Here is a 16264-nt window from a genome sequence, read left to right as displayed (position 1 = left end):
AGTCGACTAATTTTCGTGATATGAGCGCGACGCGCTTCGGCGACGGAACTTCTCTTTCTCTCTCTCTCCGAGAGATCGGGAGAGAATTTTTACATAATTATATCTTCTCTCTTTTCTCCTTTACATAATTATACAACTTGATGGATCCGAGAAACGTCCGAAATTATAAATCCGCTGTCATCCTGTTTTGTAAACTAATTCTGCAGAATTAAATAAAAATACCCACAAAAAAGAACGCATCGACATGCGTTGCCCTGTGTAATTTGTTTCTCGTAATATCGAAATCGCGCGTATGCCTCAAATCGTTCGCCAATGCTCTCTCGCCGCGTTTGATATCGGGGTTATTAATTATCGCCGCTAACATTCCATTATGAAATTTGGCGCAAGTGAGCGGCGGTGATTGGCCGGCATTGACACGATAAAGGTATTATCGTTCGCGACGATCCCTCAACCTGCCATTGCGCCAGGGCGCTTATTACGGATTATAGATTATCAATGATGAGCGAGATGCGGAGCGGACGAGGAGACGGCCCGCGAATAAATAGCATCTAATTACGCTGATTAATGCCCAACCCCGCGATTTTTCACCGGCCTCGGCCCACCTCAACGACAATCTCGAGCCGACTCGCAAACAGCGCTTATACTTACCTGCCATTGGTAAATCTTAATTGACCGGCTCTTCTCGAACGCTGATCGAAATAAAACGCGACGTCAATGACTTTTATCTCTTGATCCTGCATTTTATATGTTGACACTTTTAGATATATACACTTTAGTTAACCACTTCAGTAATATCCGCGTTTTTAGTCGCCCTGTTCTGGGATTTATAATAAATTATATCTAAAACGATTTAATTTTTACATAGAAAGATTTTACTCTAAAAATGCAACTATAGATCTGAAAATAATTATGTTGGACGCTCAAGCTGGTTGCTATTAGAATGTCGAAATTTTTTGCGGCATTATGCTTGATCCTAAATAATTTTGATATGATATCCAAAATAATTAATTTCGGGTTTGTGTTGAGCCTTATTATGTTAAAATCTATATGTTTTTCGCTTGTAAGTGTATAAACGTTCCGTTCGATTTTATATCTGCATTTGGACCACATAAGACGTTTAAGATGTGAAGTAAAATTGCGTACGAAGTATCTTCTCATCACATCGCTTGCATGAAACATATAGTCAATATCGAAATTCCGCAATATATATCACGGAGCTGAGGATCCCCCCCACGAAGCGAAATCTCCGGGACCACGAGCCAACGTTTATTTCCATCGCCGTTTTACTCCGCGCCAGATCGAGATAACCGGCCGGGGAGGTGGCAGGGGGAGAGTTCTCTGGCATCGCCCGGTCAATCATAATTCCCGATCTTTTATTCAATTCCGGCCATTAGCATGCATACACGCGGCATGGAACCGCTGATCCTCGCCGGCGATATCGCCGTAGCGCGGATTGTCCTCGTAAAATCACTGGAATTCCATGTTTATTCAATACGTCGGGATGCCGCGGCCCCGGCGCGGCGTGCGCCTTATCTCGCGCGTGCCCGGATAAGATGGGAAAACGATTTTCGGTACGGGCCTCCGCCGCGAATCACGCGCGGTTATTGCTCCTCGGACGTCGCTTTCTCTCTCTCTCTCTCTCTCTCTCGGCCCGGAACCGACGCCATTTTAATCAATACCAAGGGGATTTTGCGCAATATCGGTGGCATCGCCGAATCGTTCCTCCTCTCTCGCTAGATGATAAATTAAAAGGAAACTCTGCTTTCAGTTAACATTTTACTTACCGTCGTTATATATGCCGTTTTTTTTCTCATTTGTTTCTTGCATTATTTCACAGCTTTAACTGGTAGAGGTTGATTCTCGTTTCAATTTCGCGCATATTTATGTCTGTGTAATTTGTCTCTTTTTTTTCTTGGTATTAGATGACGTGTTTAAGGCCACTTTGTAAAGGCTCGATTCACTCGACGCCCGGCGAGTTGTTTACCTTGCGCCGCGGTTACAAATGGCGCGAAATTAAGATAAATTCGCGATCGTCCGCCATCGACGTCGTCCTCCAATGCATTTTCGTGTCGCACGAACATAATAATTCCCGTCGAAAGTATACAGTACTTAATTCGATATCGATATCGATCACGCGCGAGATAGGCTGCCGCAAATTATAACGTTCCGCTGCCCCGGATCCAACGATCCGCCGATCGTTTCGCCAAACTTAAACCTTTGAAAGAAGGTAAATCGTTATACTCGTTATGATCATAACTTTCCTACGATAATTAACAATAACAAGCGATAACAGAGCCTTTTTGTTTTCGTGAGGAATTTCGTGGGGATATAGACATTGAAAATAAATCGAGATTAAGAGTACACACACATCGAGCCGACAATTCCGCGACTATCGAGTGAGATCCGCAGATTTTTCGCGAATCGACGCGATTGAGAGATTAGACTTTCGAGTCGAGTATATTAATCCGCGCAAAAGCGACCCTCCTCGAAAGTTTCTTCTTTTTATCGGTAAAATCTACCCCGGCGATATATGTGCTCTCCGCGAGCGAGACTCTGGAATTACGTAGGTATACGAACTCGCGTTAAGAATTATTACGTTGTTAGATCATGTCTAACAATGATGATTGCCGCTATAATCTCTCTCCGTTACTCGCGTCACGCTCGGCTTGACACCACCGCACGAACAAAAGGACCCGTGCCCCGTACCCCGGGCTTTGCGGAGTGTGCGTGCGCGCGAATTCATCGATTTACATCGGCAAAGTGGCGAGCACGGAAAGCGAGCGCGCCGCGCCGCGCGCTGCGCCCCGGTGCAGCTGCTCGATCGGAGGAGAAGATTGAAGAGGAGTGCACACACTTTACTACATGGTTAACTTCATTATCGGAATAACGCGCGCGTCGGCCGTTACAACTACGGGCCGCATTATTGCTCGGCGGTTAGCGTAACTACTGCATTTGTTTTCGCTGCGAGACATGCACTTACGCGATTCCGCCGCGCGCAGCAACAATAGCTCGCGCCGATTAAGTAATTGCGGGTGTACGGCCTGTGTCGCCGTTATCGTTTATTCTCCGCTCTTCTGTTTCCTAGGCGCGCATCGGATCCCTTAGATCCCCCCCTCCCCCCTGATCACCGAGGCATCGAATCCCGGCGGGGACCTCTGCTCCTTCAAGCTCTTTCCTTGGGTCATTACGTTCGCGCTCTTCGGGGACTCTCGCGGCATCAAACTTCTCGAGCCTTTGAGAGCGGATTATAAATGCTTGACGTCCAAAAATTTCTTGATGCTGATTTATGAAGCTGAAAACTCCTGAATGTTAAAGTTTCTGTTTTTCAGAATTTATGAGCAGTTTCTTCAATCTTGAAGCTTAAAAGCATCGTTGTCTTCATTATTCAAAATTACCGAGGTGCTTGTTAGATCTTCTTGTCGCTGATCTTTGAAGCCTCAAAATAGACTTCGATTCGAATCCCGGGATTTTAGGCATCTCTGGTATTTATGTAGTAACTTAACGTTTCTCGGGCCGGTTTATCCCTTTCTAAATATATATTTTTCTTTTCAGGTTGCGACGGGGAATCGGACGAGGGCGGCAACAAGAGGCGAAGAAGCAGGACTAACTTCAACAGTTGGCAGTTGGAGGAATTGGAACGGGCCTTCCTGTCGAGTCATTATCCCGACGTCTTTATGCGAGAAGCACTGGCTGTGAGACTCGAGCTAAAAGAGAGCCGCGTGGCAGTAAGTTACCTCTTCCAGCCTTACTTATTTCATCATACACGTAGAACGTCGTCGGCGCTTCATTCTTTGAATCATTTATAATGGATATTAAAATCGGAAGGTCAACAACGTTAGTAGCCTTTTGATTCATAATCAAATGGAAAGTACGGGATTAATTAGAAAACCTTAGACATTTCAATCGATCGCTATGTTTTAACGTTCTAAGTCGACGCGATTAATTTTATTCAATTCAGCCGCTTTACTCCGAAACGGAATAAGAAGTGATTGAAGGTGGATTAAGTTTTAACAAGATTTTCAGTTTAGTTACAAAAGTATTTAATACATTGGAGACTATAATGTGCTGTTTCGGCATTCCTCTAATGTCTATCTACTTCCTGAGCAAAGCTCTAATTTTACTGAAAAATTTTGTAGCGTTGAAGAAACATGCGATTGTTAAGCACACCCTGTACAAACGTTGCGTGATTCTTGTTCAACATGCCCAACAAAAGAAACGGACGAGACAAATAGAATTGCAAAATAATGTCAAATTGTTTGCGGAATGTATAATGCGAATATGATGCGAAGACAAGATAAGAATGGAGAGAGAGAGATGTAGAATGACAAGGTGCATCGACGTAGGAGAAGGGAACGGATGTATGCGCTATTTGCGGGGCCTAACACGCGTGTCTAAGCGGATAAATATAAATATCCGCTTGAAGGACCTAAGGGTAACTGTATGTCCGACCGGCCGTGAAATTGAGTGTTCACCCTTCGCAGTCCTGTCGAAGGATTCGGCTATGGACTGTATTCGACGAACGCGGGCGTGAACTGTGCGAATACCGGAAGAAGGCTGGCCACGTCGAACCGACTTAATGCCAGTTTCGCGGAGCCTTAATGACACGCGCTCACGTCGTCGCGAAAGATCTTTTGAGGGATTACTATGGAGAGTCTATTAAGAAATCCCATTTCTACGCTCGACTTCCTATGTTGGGTCAAGATTTTGTTTGTGTGCAATATTAATTGGGCAAACTTGTTAATCTGTTAGTGCATATTTAGTTAAAATAGGCTCTTTATGTTAAATATTATAAAGCTCATTTTAGAAAACTTATAAGTCGCGTCAGATTTTAGATTAGAGTTTTTGTTTGTAATTTTATTGTTTTCTGTGTTGCACGGAATATAAAATTAAAAGTAAAATTCTATCCTGAATTTGGAGGCAAATCATATAATTCTAAAGCTCAAGTACCTTGAAAAATCAAATCTTGAATATTTACCAAGTAATTACTCTTGCGAAAACATCATTGAGAGACAACGGCGTCCTATCGACGCCGGTGTTATTTAAATGGACGATCACCGAGCGGATAAATCCGCGTCGATTTTGCACCCTCGAATAGATCTCCGAAGGCATAGCGGACCAGATGGACTAACTACCCCCTTGAGACGGAGCCAGGGGGCCAAAGGTCCGAGGCCGGAACCAATCCCCGGTTGTCTGTCGACCCTCGAAAATTCGATCCCGAAGTCACTTTAAATTCGTGTCTATCGCCTTGTCGATCTTTGATAGTCGCCATAGAGACTGAATAAATCCGCGCGAATATGTCGTGGAGTCGGGTCAAATTTGGAGCGTGCGGTTCAAGGGGTTATTAATGTTCCAATGTGCGTCACAGCGAGAAGTGACAAAAACAATATTCGCAGGAACGGAAAACAGGAACGACACGGCCTTCTCGATGACATTCGCGAGAGCATCCTTAGATTCGATAACCGTTGATCGATCGACGGCCGCGTTTATCTGATGGTTGTTGCGATATTCCGGAGAAGATGTGCCCGCAGGAGCGCACATACGTTCATGGGGGTTATCGTACGTGGTGATCGATGTTATCTAATCTGAGAGCTATTCCCCGTCGTGGGGAGGACCCATCGAAAGGACGCACCGGCTGTATGACATCGTGTCACATTGTGTCACCGCTCGGCTGGGTTATCGTCCTCCGCCATCTCCGATCTCACCAGCAAAATCCGATTTCTCGTCCAGGATCGAAGGCGAGGAGACTCGAGAGCGCTTCGGGATCAATATTTCCCGACGCAGGTATACATATTACGGACGATCTCGCGTGTTATCGCGTCGCAGTCCCGGTGTTTCGCGTTTTGTGGCGCGCGCGAAATTCGCGCGAGCGAGTCGTGACCGGTCGTAAATAACATCCGCGGGAACCGCGCGGTTTTGATTTATCGCGAAAGAGCGCTCGCGAGCGCGACATCGCTATTATCAAAAGGCGCTATTTGCATCCGATGGTCCATGACAGGCTCTGCTCGCGCAAGCGTCGACCCGCGCCCGGTGAAACGTCGAGCCAATCGTATCTGCTAACCGTGACGCAATTATTCCACAATTTTATTGCAATCCATATTGTAAACTCGACTTGCGGCGAAGCTGGACTTGCGATCTGCAAAATCGACGTCATTTTTCGAGCGAGACAATACAATTTGAATAGAGATTATTGGAGACGATACGATCATTTAGGTTTTTTTCGCTTCATCAGCATTTGCTCTCTGCATTTTTCTAACGCACCCCTGTGTAAAGTGCCGACCGCGGCTTTAAGTGCTTCCTATTGCGATAAAAACAGGAAGACCGTAAGGCGAAGGGTTAATTACGGTATGAAACAATTTAATCGGTCAAGCAAGAGCGCGCTTATCGGCGCGGCGCGGAAAACATCGTTTATTAATTGGCGGAAACGTAATTACATTAGAAAGCATTATCTTTTCCCGACGACGGGCACCGTATGGCGATTATGGTTATCGGCGACGACGTCGCTTCTTCGAGTTTTTGCCGCCATAAAGATACGCTTTATGCATGTCAAGCCGGTCGCGCGCTCACAATGTAAGTAAGCCGCACATCCTCGGCGGCTATATGCGGCGTTCGCATGCACGAGGGAAGAAAAACCGTGTTATTTAGTCGGTCGGAACACGAGATCGGCTCTCATCGGGATATAGAAACAGCTTGTTAAACCGCTATCGGTCGTCGATAATTCTTGACGAATAGCCGCGCTAATGCCCGAGTCGTGTTTCCCACGTATCGCGTTAATGTGATGCGTTACAGCTGTGCCCGGTTCGCCGAACAGGCCGGCCTCGTGAGGCTTGCGGGTAAGGTTTCGGATGAGCTACGGTAGCGATATTCCGCCTCGACGAAAGTGATCTTTTCCATTCGGCAAGAAATTGATTGGACGCCCATTTCCATTCCATCTGCGATTTTGGAATTTTCAACAATCAAGCCATTATCGGAGACGCTTTTTCCTCGATATTTGCGTTTTTTAAATAAAATCTTTGTAAAGTTACAGTATAATTTGGTAAAAAGATTTTTGATTGCTCGATAATTCATAGCTGTTTTTCTGTGTGTAGAGATTATGGTATTAAATAATTAAAGTAAATAAAAAGTTAGGATTGACAGGTTGAAATCGACATGAAATGCAACAGATATTATCGGACTGAAAATTACTTCGGTACACTGAGAGAAATAATTTTTTTTTTCAAACAAAATTTTGTTGATTTAATAAAACCGGAAGATTGTATGTTGCCAAGCAGATGATTTGATTGGCTTAACAAAATATTTGTATAAAATATTTTGTTCTTTTTGACTAAATATTTTATACTATCAATTATACATAATATAACATTAACTAAATATTTCTTTGAATAAATTTTTACTATTTTTAAAAACGTTAATATTCTTGGTTCAACAAAATTATTTTATCGAGTTAACAAAATTGATCATTAACTTGAAAAAAATGATTTTGTATGATATACCATTTTCAGATTCAATTATTTCATTTTGTTCAAATAATAGACGTGTACTTAATCTAATAAAATAAATAATTGGATCAATAAATTAAAATTGTTTTGTTGATTTAATAAAACCGGAAGATTGTATGTTGCCAAGCAAAATTGTTTTGTTGATTCAACAAAATTTTTCCCTCAGTGTATAGCTATAGCAGTTACATTATGAAATTTAAGCACAGCGGAGCTCGCGCTGAGAGTCGAAAAGCTAGAGAGAATTAATAAGCGTATAAAGCGCGTGCGACGGATTCTAAATAGAGCCGTCGAAGTAATCGAATTAATTACGATCGCTTGAAGTTTAATCGCGAGTAACGGGGATTCGCGGACGGATAGCGGCGGAGAGGTGAGACGAACGAGCGCTTTGGGCTCGTTCGGAGGGGGGGGGGGGCTCGTTCGTAAAGTGTCCCGGAGTCGAAGAAAGTTTCGTAAAGCTACGTGACGCGAGGAAGGTGTTTCAGGGAGCACCAAGGGGATCTATTGATCTTCGGCTCGCGTGAGCTCAGCGCCGCTCGCCGGCCGGGCCGTACAACTAATGTCTTCATCTCTCCCCCCATGGCCACCCTCCCTCACCGACCCGCCCCTCCCCTTTTCCCCCTCTAGAGAGAATGCCCTCGCTACCCTTCGGTCGCGTCGTGGCTCACGCTAGCCCTAAATCGTCGTTCATGCCACGAGCGTTCACGCGAGCAAAGGGTTGTCGTCCTCAATGAATCAGGACACCCGGGAGGGTCGTTGGTCCTTCGTCCTGAGACAGGAGCCTTCCTGTAATTTTCGGAACTTAATGCATCCGCCCTTCGTGTCGCTTCTGATAGCGGCAAAGGCGGCGCCGTGATTTAAGCAGCTCGCAGGGAAATTTCGCGCGGTAGGATGGAGGACGATGAGGAGGGAAGATCCGGGGGAATTTACGCGACGGCCGCGTACGCCCGTACGTTACAATTCAAGACCTGCGGGGAACAACGCTTTCATCGACGTCAATTGGCGCGAACTTGTGGTCGATTTAATCTTCTTTCTGCAGAGGCAGATAGAGGGTGAATGGAATCGTGGTCAATTGACCGACGTTGACGAAATGGACTATAGAGAAAACGCGTTCTGATTCTATCCTTTTTGGCAAAGAAGCCATTTAATTTTTAATAAACAGAAATTCAGAGCTATCAATACAAAGCACTAATTGGATATTGTATTTTTTTTTTAACTCTCGATTTTTTCCACCATCGCTATTGCAGGTGTGGTTTCAAAATCGAAGGGCAAAGTGGCGGAAGAAGGAACACACGAAGAAAGGTCCCGGAAGGCCGGCGCATAATGCTCACCCTCAAAGCTGCAGCGGCGAACCTATCCCACCCGAGGAGCTCAGACGGAAAGAGCGCGAGAGGCGACAGAAGAAGTTGCTGAAAGCTCTCGAGAGACAGCAGCGGAAGCTCGCTGCTAAAGTAAGCCGCAAGCTCGCAAAAATATCCTTCCGCAATTTAAAAATTTTTAAGTGCTTACGCGTTACTATATGTATTTATATCTTTTCATAAAGTTATCAATTTGTTTTAAAAGAAGACATTTTTTTACTTCACTTGTCAAAATTATTGATATAGTTGCATAGAAGCAACAAAAGATAAAATATGTTCTTCAATTTTATAATTTTATCAACAATTTGATATCGCAGAAAAAAGTGATTACGCATAATATATAATCCTATAGACATTTTTGCAATGTTTGTGAAAATTTATCGATTCTATATGTTCGCATTTAGCACTAACTGACCAAACCACATTTTGAAACAGTAGTTTTACGTCTGAATGCAGTAGCCGATTACATCTACACAGATTTTATATAACTAAAACAGTAGTTATGTAATACGGGTTTTTTTATTTTTTTTTTTTAATTTCAGGGCATAACAGTAGATTTATCGACATTGCGTGCCGAGTGGGAGTCTCGTAGCGAGGCGGGTCGCAGTTCCACGAGCGGTCCTCTGAGCAACTCGTTCGGCTCGCTGGGCCTGAGCAACGAAAGCAACAACATATCCGGTAACGATGCCAACGAGGAGATCGACGTGGTCGGCGGACTGGACTCCTGCAGCGAGAGCGGCAGCGAGCGGGTGGACTCGGTGGCCGACGGTTCCGTGGACGGTGAATGTTTCCCGGCGCTCAACAGTAACGCGAGCGAGACCGGCGAGCCCCGGAAGAACCCGCAGAGTCTGCCGATGGAGCACCTGAACCACCAACCCGGTATCCATCACTGGGGCTTGAGCCTACTCGAGCGACGGCGCGAGCTGGTGGGAGTCGGGGCGGGTCGTCAACCGGCCGGTAACGGCGCCAGGAATCTGATCAGGCAGGCCGCCAGCGAGGAGGAGGTCCAGAGCGGCAGCATTGATCTCTCGGTGAAGGGCAGGGAGGAGAGGAAGAGGCTGAACCCGTTCTCCATCGACAGCCTGTTGGGGAACAATCGGACTGGCGCGGCGTCGGATCGTAGGCCAGCGACGCCGACGTCGCCGACGTCTCCCGTATCGTCGGCCTGCACATCGCCCTCCACGACGTAGTGAACCAGGCGGGGAGAGAGACGCCGCGGTGCGCCGGATTAAAAGTTGACGCGGTCGAGGGTGGCCAAGAGCGCGATTAGAGAGGCGAGGGGGTAAACTCCTCGTCGAGATTACCAGTGACGGTGAAGTGACCATCGGATGAGCGAAGGCTGAAGGCGTGAACAGCGAAACTGGTACTCCTGATCGTGAAATCGCGCTGAAGGATTAGTTACGGTAACATCCCCGTTTCTGCCAGGGTTCCCTGTCGCTTGGACTGAAATCGCTAGATTCATCTTGTAGACATTCTCACGTCCGTCGGTGAACGCGCGTTTAGATTCTTAATATCTCTGAGAGTCTGCATATGAATTCAAAGTCGTAGATAATTGAAGGAGGGAAAGAAGAAAATGTAGATAGATCAAGTATTGGAGGGATTGAAAAATTCGCAAGTTATAGAGTCGATTAATTATGCAATTTTGGGGCTCTTTGGATCTAGAGGAATTCGAGAATCTAAACTCCGCGCCATCGGCACGGACCGGTAAGACTTATATCAGTTCGACATATCGAATGCATGCGTGACCGTCGTAGATCGAGTGCGTTTGATTTTGTCCATTGTGTCTCCTTTCAAAGAAGAGAATGGAAAAAATGTGCAATAAACGCGGACATTGCTCGCCGGCAGGCGGCTTGTTCGTCTTTGAGGTAAGGCGGCAAAAGCGAGAGAGAAAGAATGAGAGAGAGAGAGAGAGAGAGAAAAGGAAAGAGAGAAAGAGAGAGAAAGTGCGTGTGTGTGTGAGAATAAAAGAGAAATGAAGAGCGAGAGTACGAGTGCATATACGCATGTATTTAATGTAAATAGTGGGAAGGAGGTCCGTTTTATTTAATTTTTGAGTAGTCGATACCCCAGTGTTTGTCGATCGCGAATATTATTTAAAGCAATAGGGCGGGGGTTTTCAACTCTTTACACATTTGCAATTGGTTCGATGGAAATTACTGAAGCAGCCACTCGCTAATGCGACTTTACAATTCCTGTAGGGGAGATAGACTGGGCAAATCGAGTAATTTTTTCCAGCATTTTCGTTTGTAGTTGCGCAGTGGTTAAACACGTACCAACGATCGTCAGTCAGTCAGGGCAACGAGATAAAGATAAAACGAAGGTAAAAATCCTATTGAAGACCTCTGCGATAGGAATTTGTTTGGTGTTGTATATAAACTTTAAAAATCCTGAACGAGCGTGATGAGTACGGCGCGGTACAAAGATTTGCTCCCCCACCCCTCCGTAAGCAAGGTTGATCTACGAGCTCGGTTTGTAGTTAGGGGTGATTTAAGAGTTGCCATACGATGATCCGGGATATGTGAAAAACCAGTACCTATCATATATCCATTAAAAATATATTAATTTATTCTCCAGACCACGCCGGCGTACAGTCATTGCATCCCCCCGCACGTCGTCCCATCCCCCTTCCCCTTTATCGCGTCTGAAGAAAGCAACGCGACAGGATAAGAGACGTCCGAGAGACAGCGTAAGTATGAAACTAAATTAATTTGAGCTTATTAATTCTTATATGAGTTTATTATTTCAGTGAAACAATTGAGAACTTTTCCTGTTGAAGATTACTTTTCTTCCAAGGCATTTCATCGTGTCCTTTAATTGAATGAAATAATTTAGGATGATTAATCAATTCAGTTCAATTGATTTAACGTAATGAATTAAACAGTGTATTGACGTAATTAGTATCAAATGGGATCGAACCTTATCCACGCAGTTTTGCTCTGATCGACAGACTTGATGTTGGAAATTGAAGTGAGAGAAAACACGACATATATATCCAATTTTCACTGGACGAAAGTCAATTCCAAGTTTGCCGTAGAATAAATCGCGTTCGCAACACCGATATTTATGTAAATTTGCGCGAGCGCGATTTATGCTCGCCACGAGCCCAGGACGCTCTCGCTGAAAGTCGAGAGCTTTTGTTCGTTTAACGTTTCGATGCGAGGGGAAGGAGACTGGCGGAATAATAACGATGTACGACAATGCGGCCGCTGTCGACGTCGCGTGGCGAACAATGAGCCGCGCATAAATCATAGGTACGGTGTAACATCGCTTCCGCTGTTTTATTGCAACGCTATTTATATTCGGCGCTGTTAAAAATATCGCGACCGCCGATTTCCAAGTCCTCATGAGTGAAACGCTTTCCAAGCGTTTTCAATAAGACCTCAACGCCGCTTGCTTTAGGTTCTAAATTATTTCGTTCCATGAAACATTGAAATGATGATAAGTTGCAGATATTATGCAAATTAATGTTATTAATTAATTAGATGATTGCTAAAATCGGAATGATGAAAGACAGTTTAAATTTACAATCTGATACAATAAAACATCAATGGATTTATTGCATCGCTTTGACACGCCTACCATCTTGCAGAATATTTATTTACGACATTGAATTTTTTACACACACACATATTTTAAAATACTTCTAAATTAATACAGTACTCAAAAATTTCCATTTTATTTTCTTTTTATAAGATGTAGTAAAACGCATCAATCATATGATGTCTTAATATTAGTTGTCTTTAACAATGATGATTTGGATGTGATAATATTTTTTAGCCATTAATTATTATAGATTAAGTCGTTAAAGTCATTAAATTTTTCAATGTGACGAGGTATCCACTAAATTTGGATGTAGAGAAAAACATAATGATCTTAAACGTTCTGACCGACCTAAATTAAATATCATTAAACATATACGTTCTTTATAATCAAGTAGATGTCGCGAAGTGCGATTGTTTCAAATAAATTAATTCCCTTGATTTAGCGATCAAGCTCATTTTTTAAAATATAAAGTAAATTCGCGCGATAGCATTAGGAGAACGACGCGTTGCTCCAAAATGGCATTGCCATTTTAGCGAATAGAAATCTGCAGTGGACGTCGCGAAAATGACAAAGAAGAAATAAAGGGGGAAAGGGAGAGCATTGCGGTGGATAGTAATATGCGTCGCGCGAAGACAATAAAGCACGTCGCCGCTCGCGATTTATGTTACGAGCATTTGCACGAGCGAATGCGCGCGCGCGCGCGTGCGCGCTCGCGCTCGCGCCCGAGCGCCTCCACAAAGGGCCATTGTGCGCGATTGCGACGTGGCGCGCGGTTAATATTATTAGCCGTCCACGAGGAGTAGCGCTTAAACGGCCGATGCTTTCTGCCCTCGCCCTCGCCTGAGGACTCTATTACCGGCCAATCCTCGCGGCGCGGCGCGGTTGCCTCCTCTTCCTCGTTCATCGCGCACCGGTCTATTGTCGCCGGGCACGAACGGCATTACGTATCCCTCCTAGCGGAACCCAAACCGGCGCTTTCCGATCGCCGAAGATGATTGTAATAGCCTATAAATGTCCACAAGAAAAGAACGCTACATAATCCAACATCTTACTTACAATTAGCTCTGTGAAACTAATAAATCACAGAAACCGAAATAGGATTTATTAGATTTCTTACAAAGGATCTAAATTTTTTATATTCCTTGATAAATATGCTGATGAACGTTAGGAATTTTATGTGCATTAGTTAAACTTTTCTGTTTGCAGTGTAATTTTTAAATTTGACATTTTTAACATGAGTGGCAACTAGGGATGCTCTTGTTTCTTTGACGTAATCCAACGGTACAATTGTCTTCATTTCTTACGTGCGCATGCCGCAAGACTTTGTAAAGCGCACATAGTGATTCATTCATAGTGACAAATCGCGGTTGGTAATTGTAGCAAAGCCATTCAAACCCGTTGCACTTCGCTTGCTGGCCTATGCAAGAAATCTCTCGTGTATTTGCTTTCTTATGTATATATATACATATAATTTAAATTTATTTACATATATATATATATATATATATCTGTTTATATATATGAATATATATATAAATAAATATATAAATAAGAATCTAAATTTTTATTAAAAAATCTAAATTTTAAAATAAATGCGAAAAAAAGATTTATAATAATGTTTGTAAATTAAGGCCATTATAATTGAAAAATATTTTATAAAGACTCCTGGAAAAGTATGAAACATAATGAATTGTTTTAATAATAATTGAAATTCAAAATTGCTCAGGCAGGCGTCACCTGGTTCGCGATCAGCGATCAGCGCGCTCGGAAATCACGCGAAAACGGTGCTGCACGACGCACATTAACACTCCCGCGATGATTCCCGAGGAATATGGGTGTAAATTATTCCGGGATCGCGATTAGAGGTCCGACCGGCCACCTGCCGGATTTCACGCACGGAGATGCCAGGTATTAATAATCCGAGGATTTACGAGATCCCCGATCGCCGCTCTCCTTCATTAGGAGGACGCCTTCATTGTCGAACGGAGGATAATATGTATCGCTAGCTCTCTCTGCCTATGCCTATGCCTAACTGATCCGGTAATAAGCGAGAGACGGGGAGAGAGCGAGAGAGAAAGAGAGGGAAGGACAGAGGCATAGAGACGGAGCCTGCCTCTATCCTTTCCTATCGTAGACATCTTATTTACTGCTAGCTTTAAATGGTCGGATCGCTCCTCTCTGCAACTCGATACCTCGTCGAGAAGAACTATCACGCTTTATTCATAGATTCGGTACTGAGCGCGAATCCTCCGGACCTCTCGGATTCTCTGAACATTTCTGACATTTTCAAAGTACAGATTTGTTAAACTTTCGAAGAGGAGGCTCTCTCCTGGGTTGTTGACGTGATTCGAAGTTAAATAGAGAGGTCTAATCTGTCTCGTTTTGAATTCACGGAGAAAAAAATGGCCGAGCGGGAATACGACTGGCCCCTCCTGGGCCGAGGTGTAACTCGATCAAGTTCGATCCAATAGATCAGGCGGCAGATTCCTTGCCGGTTATTACAAGGGGTCGGAGGTTGATCGCTCGCATAAACCATTTAGCTCTGATCACCTATCGATACCGATATTTCCCAGAGGTATCGGCTATCTTTCCGCTCGATCTTCGTCCGACAAGGCCCTCTCTCCTTGTCTAGATGAGCCTTACCCACTCCGCACCAGATTAAATATCTTGAGCCTGAGTCTCCTAGCCCTCTCATTGGCCCCTCACTCCATCCTCTCTTTCCCATGTATTCGAGTATTCTTCCTCGCGATAAGCGAACTCGATAATTTCCTGTAAATTAATATCTTGCGCCTGCTATATTTTAGCGTGGACCAAAAAGAAGTGATTGGGGGTGATCGAATTTGGAACGAAATAGAGCAACCTTTACGATGGAAACTTAAGAACACAAGATGCGGGATCTTAAATAAGAAGTAACATTTAAGATTTTTTGATTTATTTCAATTATGAATTCTTCGTAATATGGAAGATTGGTAAGACAATCTATTAATTACCAGATATTTACTACATTGTTTAGAAGCTCCCTTTTAATGTCCATTTGAGCATTTTGTTATTGCTATAAATAGTTATTTTTTATTCTACAGAACTATCAAATCAAGACAGCTCGACGAACGTACTCGAGCTCGCTCGCTGGGCTCGTGGCCAGCTCGTCCCATAAAATGCCGGCGACTTGGCCCGGCGATCGCCATTATGTATGTACATAAATCGGTGTGCAGGGCGAGTACATAGCTCGCCCGTGTACGGGAATACGCCTCTACCCACGTATTAAGTCGTTTCTCGTGCTGTACGGAGGGACGTTGCTCTTACTTCCACGAAACGCGCGCACGTCGGTCGGGGCGCACGACGTTCGCTCACGAGTCCCTCGTGGAGAAAAAAAATCGACGATCGCCGCCTCGCGAAACTTTGGCCGGCTACCTACTACAACGTATGCGTGTCCCGGGACCGGTTAACGCGAAATTCCGCAATCCTATCGATCCTTTTGGATGCTAATTACGTAGGATTTCGCACTTCGTTCCGCGGCGACGGTACGAGGGCCGCAGTGATCGAGGAGCGTTCGTCACGCGAGACGGGCGCTTATTAATTTTCGAGCATCGATCGGCCGGTCGCTCGTTTCGTACTTTGTTTTTGGAACGCGAGCTTCGGGCGCGCGGAGGGCAATCCCGCTGGATATTGAAAAGCATCCATCCACGGCGGGATCCGGAGGCGGATCGGGACTTGGCAGGAGATCGAAGATGCGCGATAAAGAATTAATAGCCGCTTTTGGCAACGGGCCCGGTCTAACTGGCGGGAACAAATTTTATTACCAAATTTTCCTCCGCCTGTACCGCGCCAAGATGGTAGATATCGTTGCCAGCCGTGGACCGGCGGACCGTT

At 44.5% G+C, this 16264-nt stretch overlaps 1 protein-coding gene and 1 long non-coding RNA gene across 3 annotated transcripts in view; both read left to right on the top strand.

Annotated features, from left to right (window-relative positions):
• The window catches only part of LOC143897814 (uncharacterized), a 31636-nt gene extending 20872 nt beyond the window's left edge, over nucleotides 1–10764 (top strand). The window contains exons 2-4 of the mRNA XM_077406735.1: nucleotides 3553–3725; nucleotides 8741–8944; nucleotides 9394–10764. Of these exons, the coding sequence (XP_077262861.1) occupies nucleotides 3553–3725; nucleotides 8741–8944; nucleotides 9394–10041 (1025 nt within the window). The 3' untranslated portion in view covers nucleotides 10042–10764. The remainder of the gene's footprint in view (nucleotides 1–3552; nucleotides 3726–8740; nucleotides 8945–9393) is intronic.
• The window catches only part of LOC143897820 (uncharacterized), a 198817-nt gene that overhangs the window by 41557 nt on the left and 140996 nt on the right, over nucleotides 1–16264 (top strand). The gene's annotated exons all lie outside the window — the stretch shown is intronic.

Source organism: Temnothorax americanus, unplaced genomic scaffold, assembly GCF_048541705.1.
Source record: "Temnothorax americanus isolate GAGA-0224 unplaced genomic scaffold, ASM4854170v1 Scaffold21, whole genome shotgun sequence".
Classification (NCBI taxonomy): domain Eukaryota; kingdom Metazoa; phylum Arthropoda; class Insecta; order Hymenoptera; family Formicidae; genus Temnothorax; species Temnothorax americanus.
The sequence above is the reverse complement of the archived record's forward strand: the minus strand, read 5'-3'. Positions and strand labels throughout refer to the sequence as shown.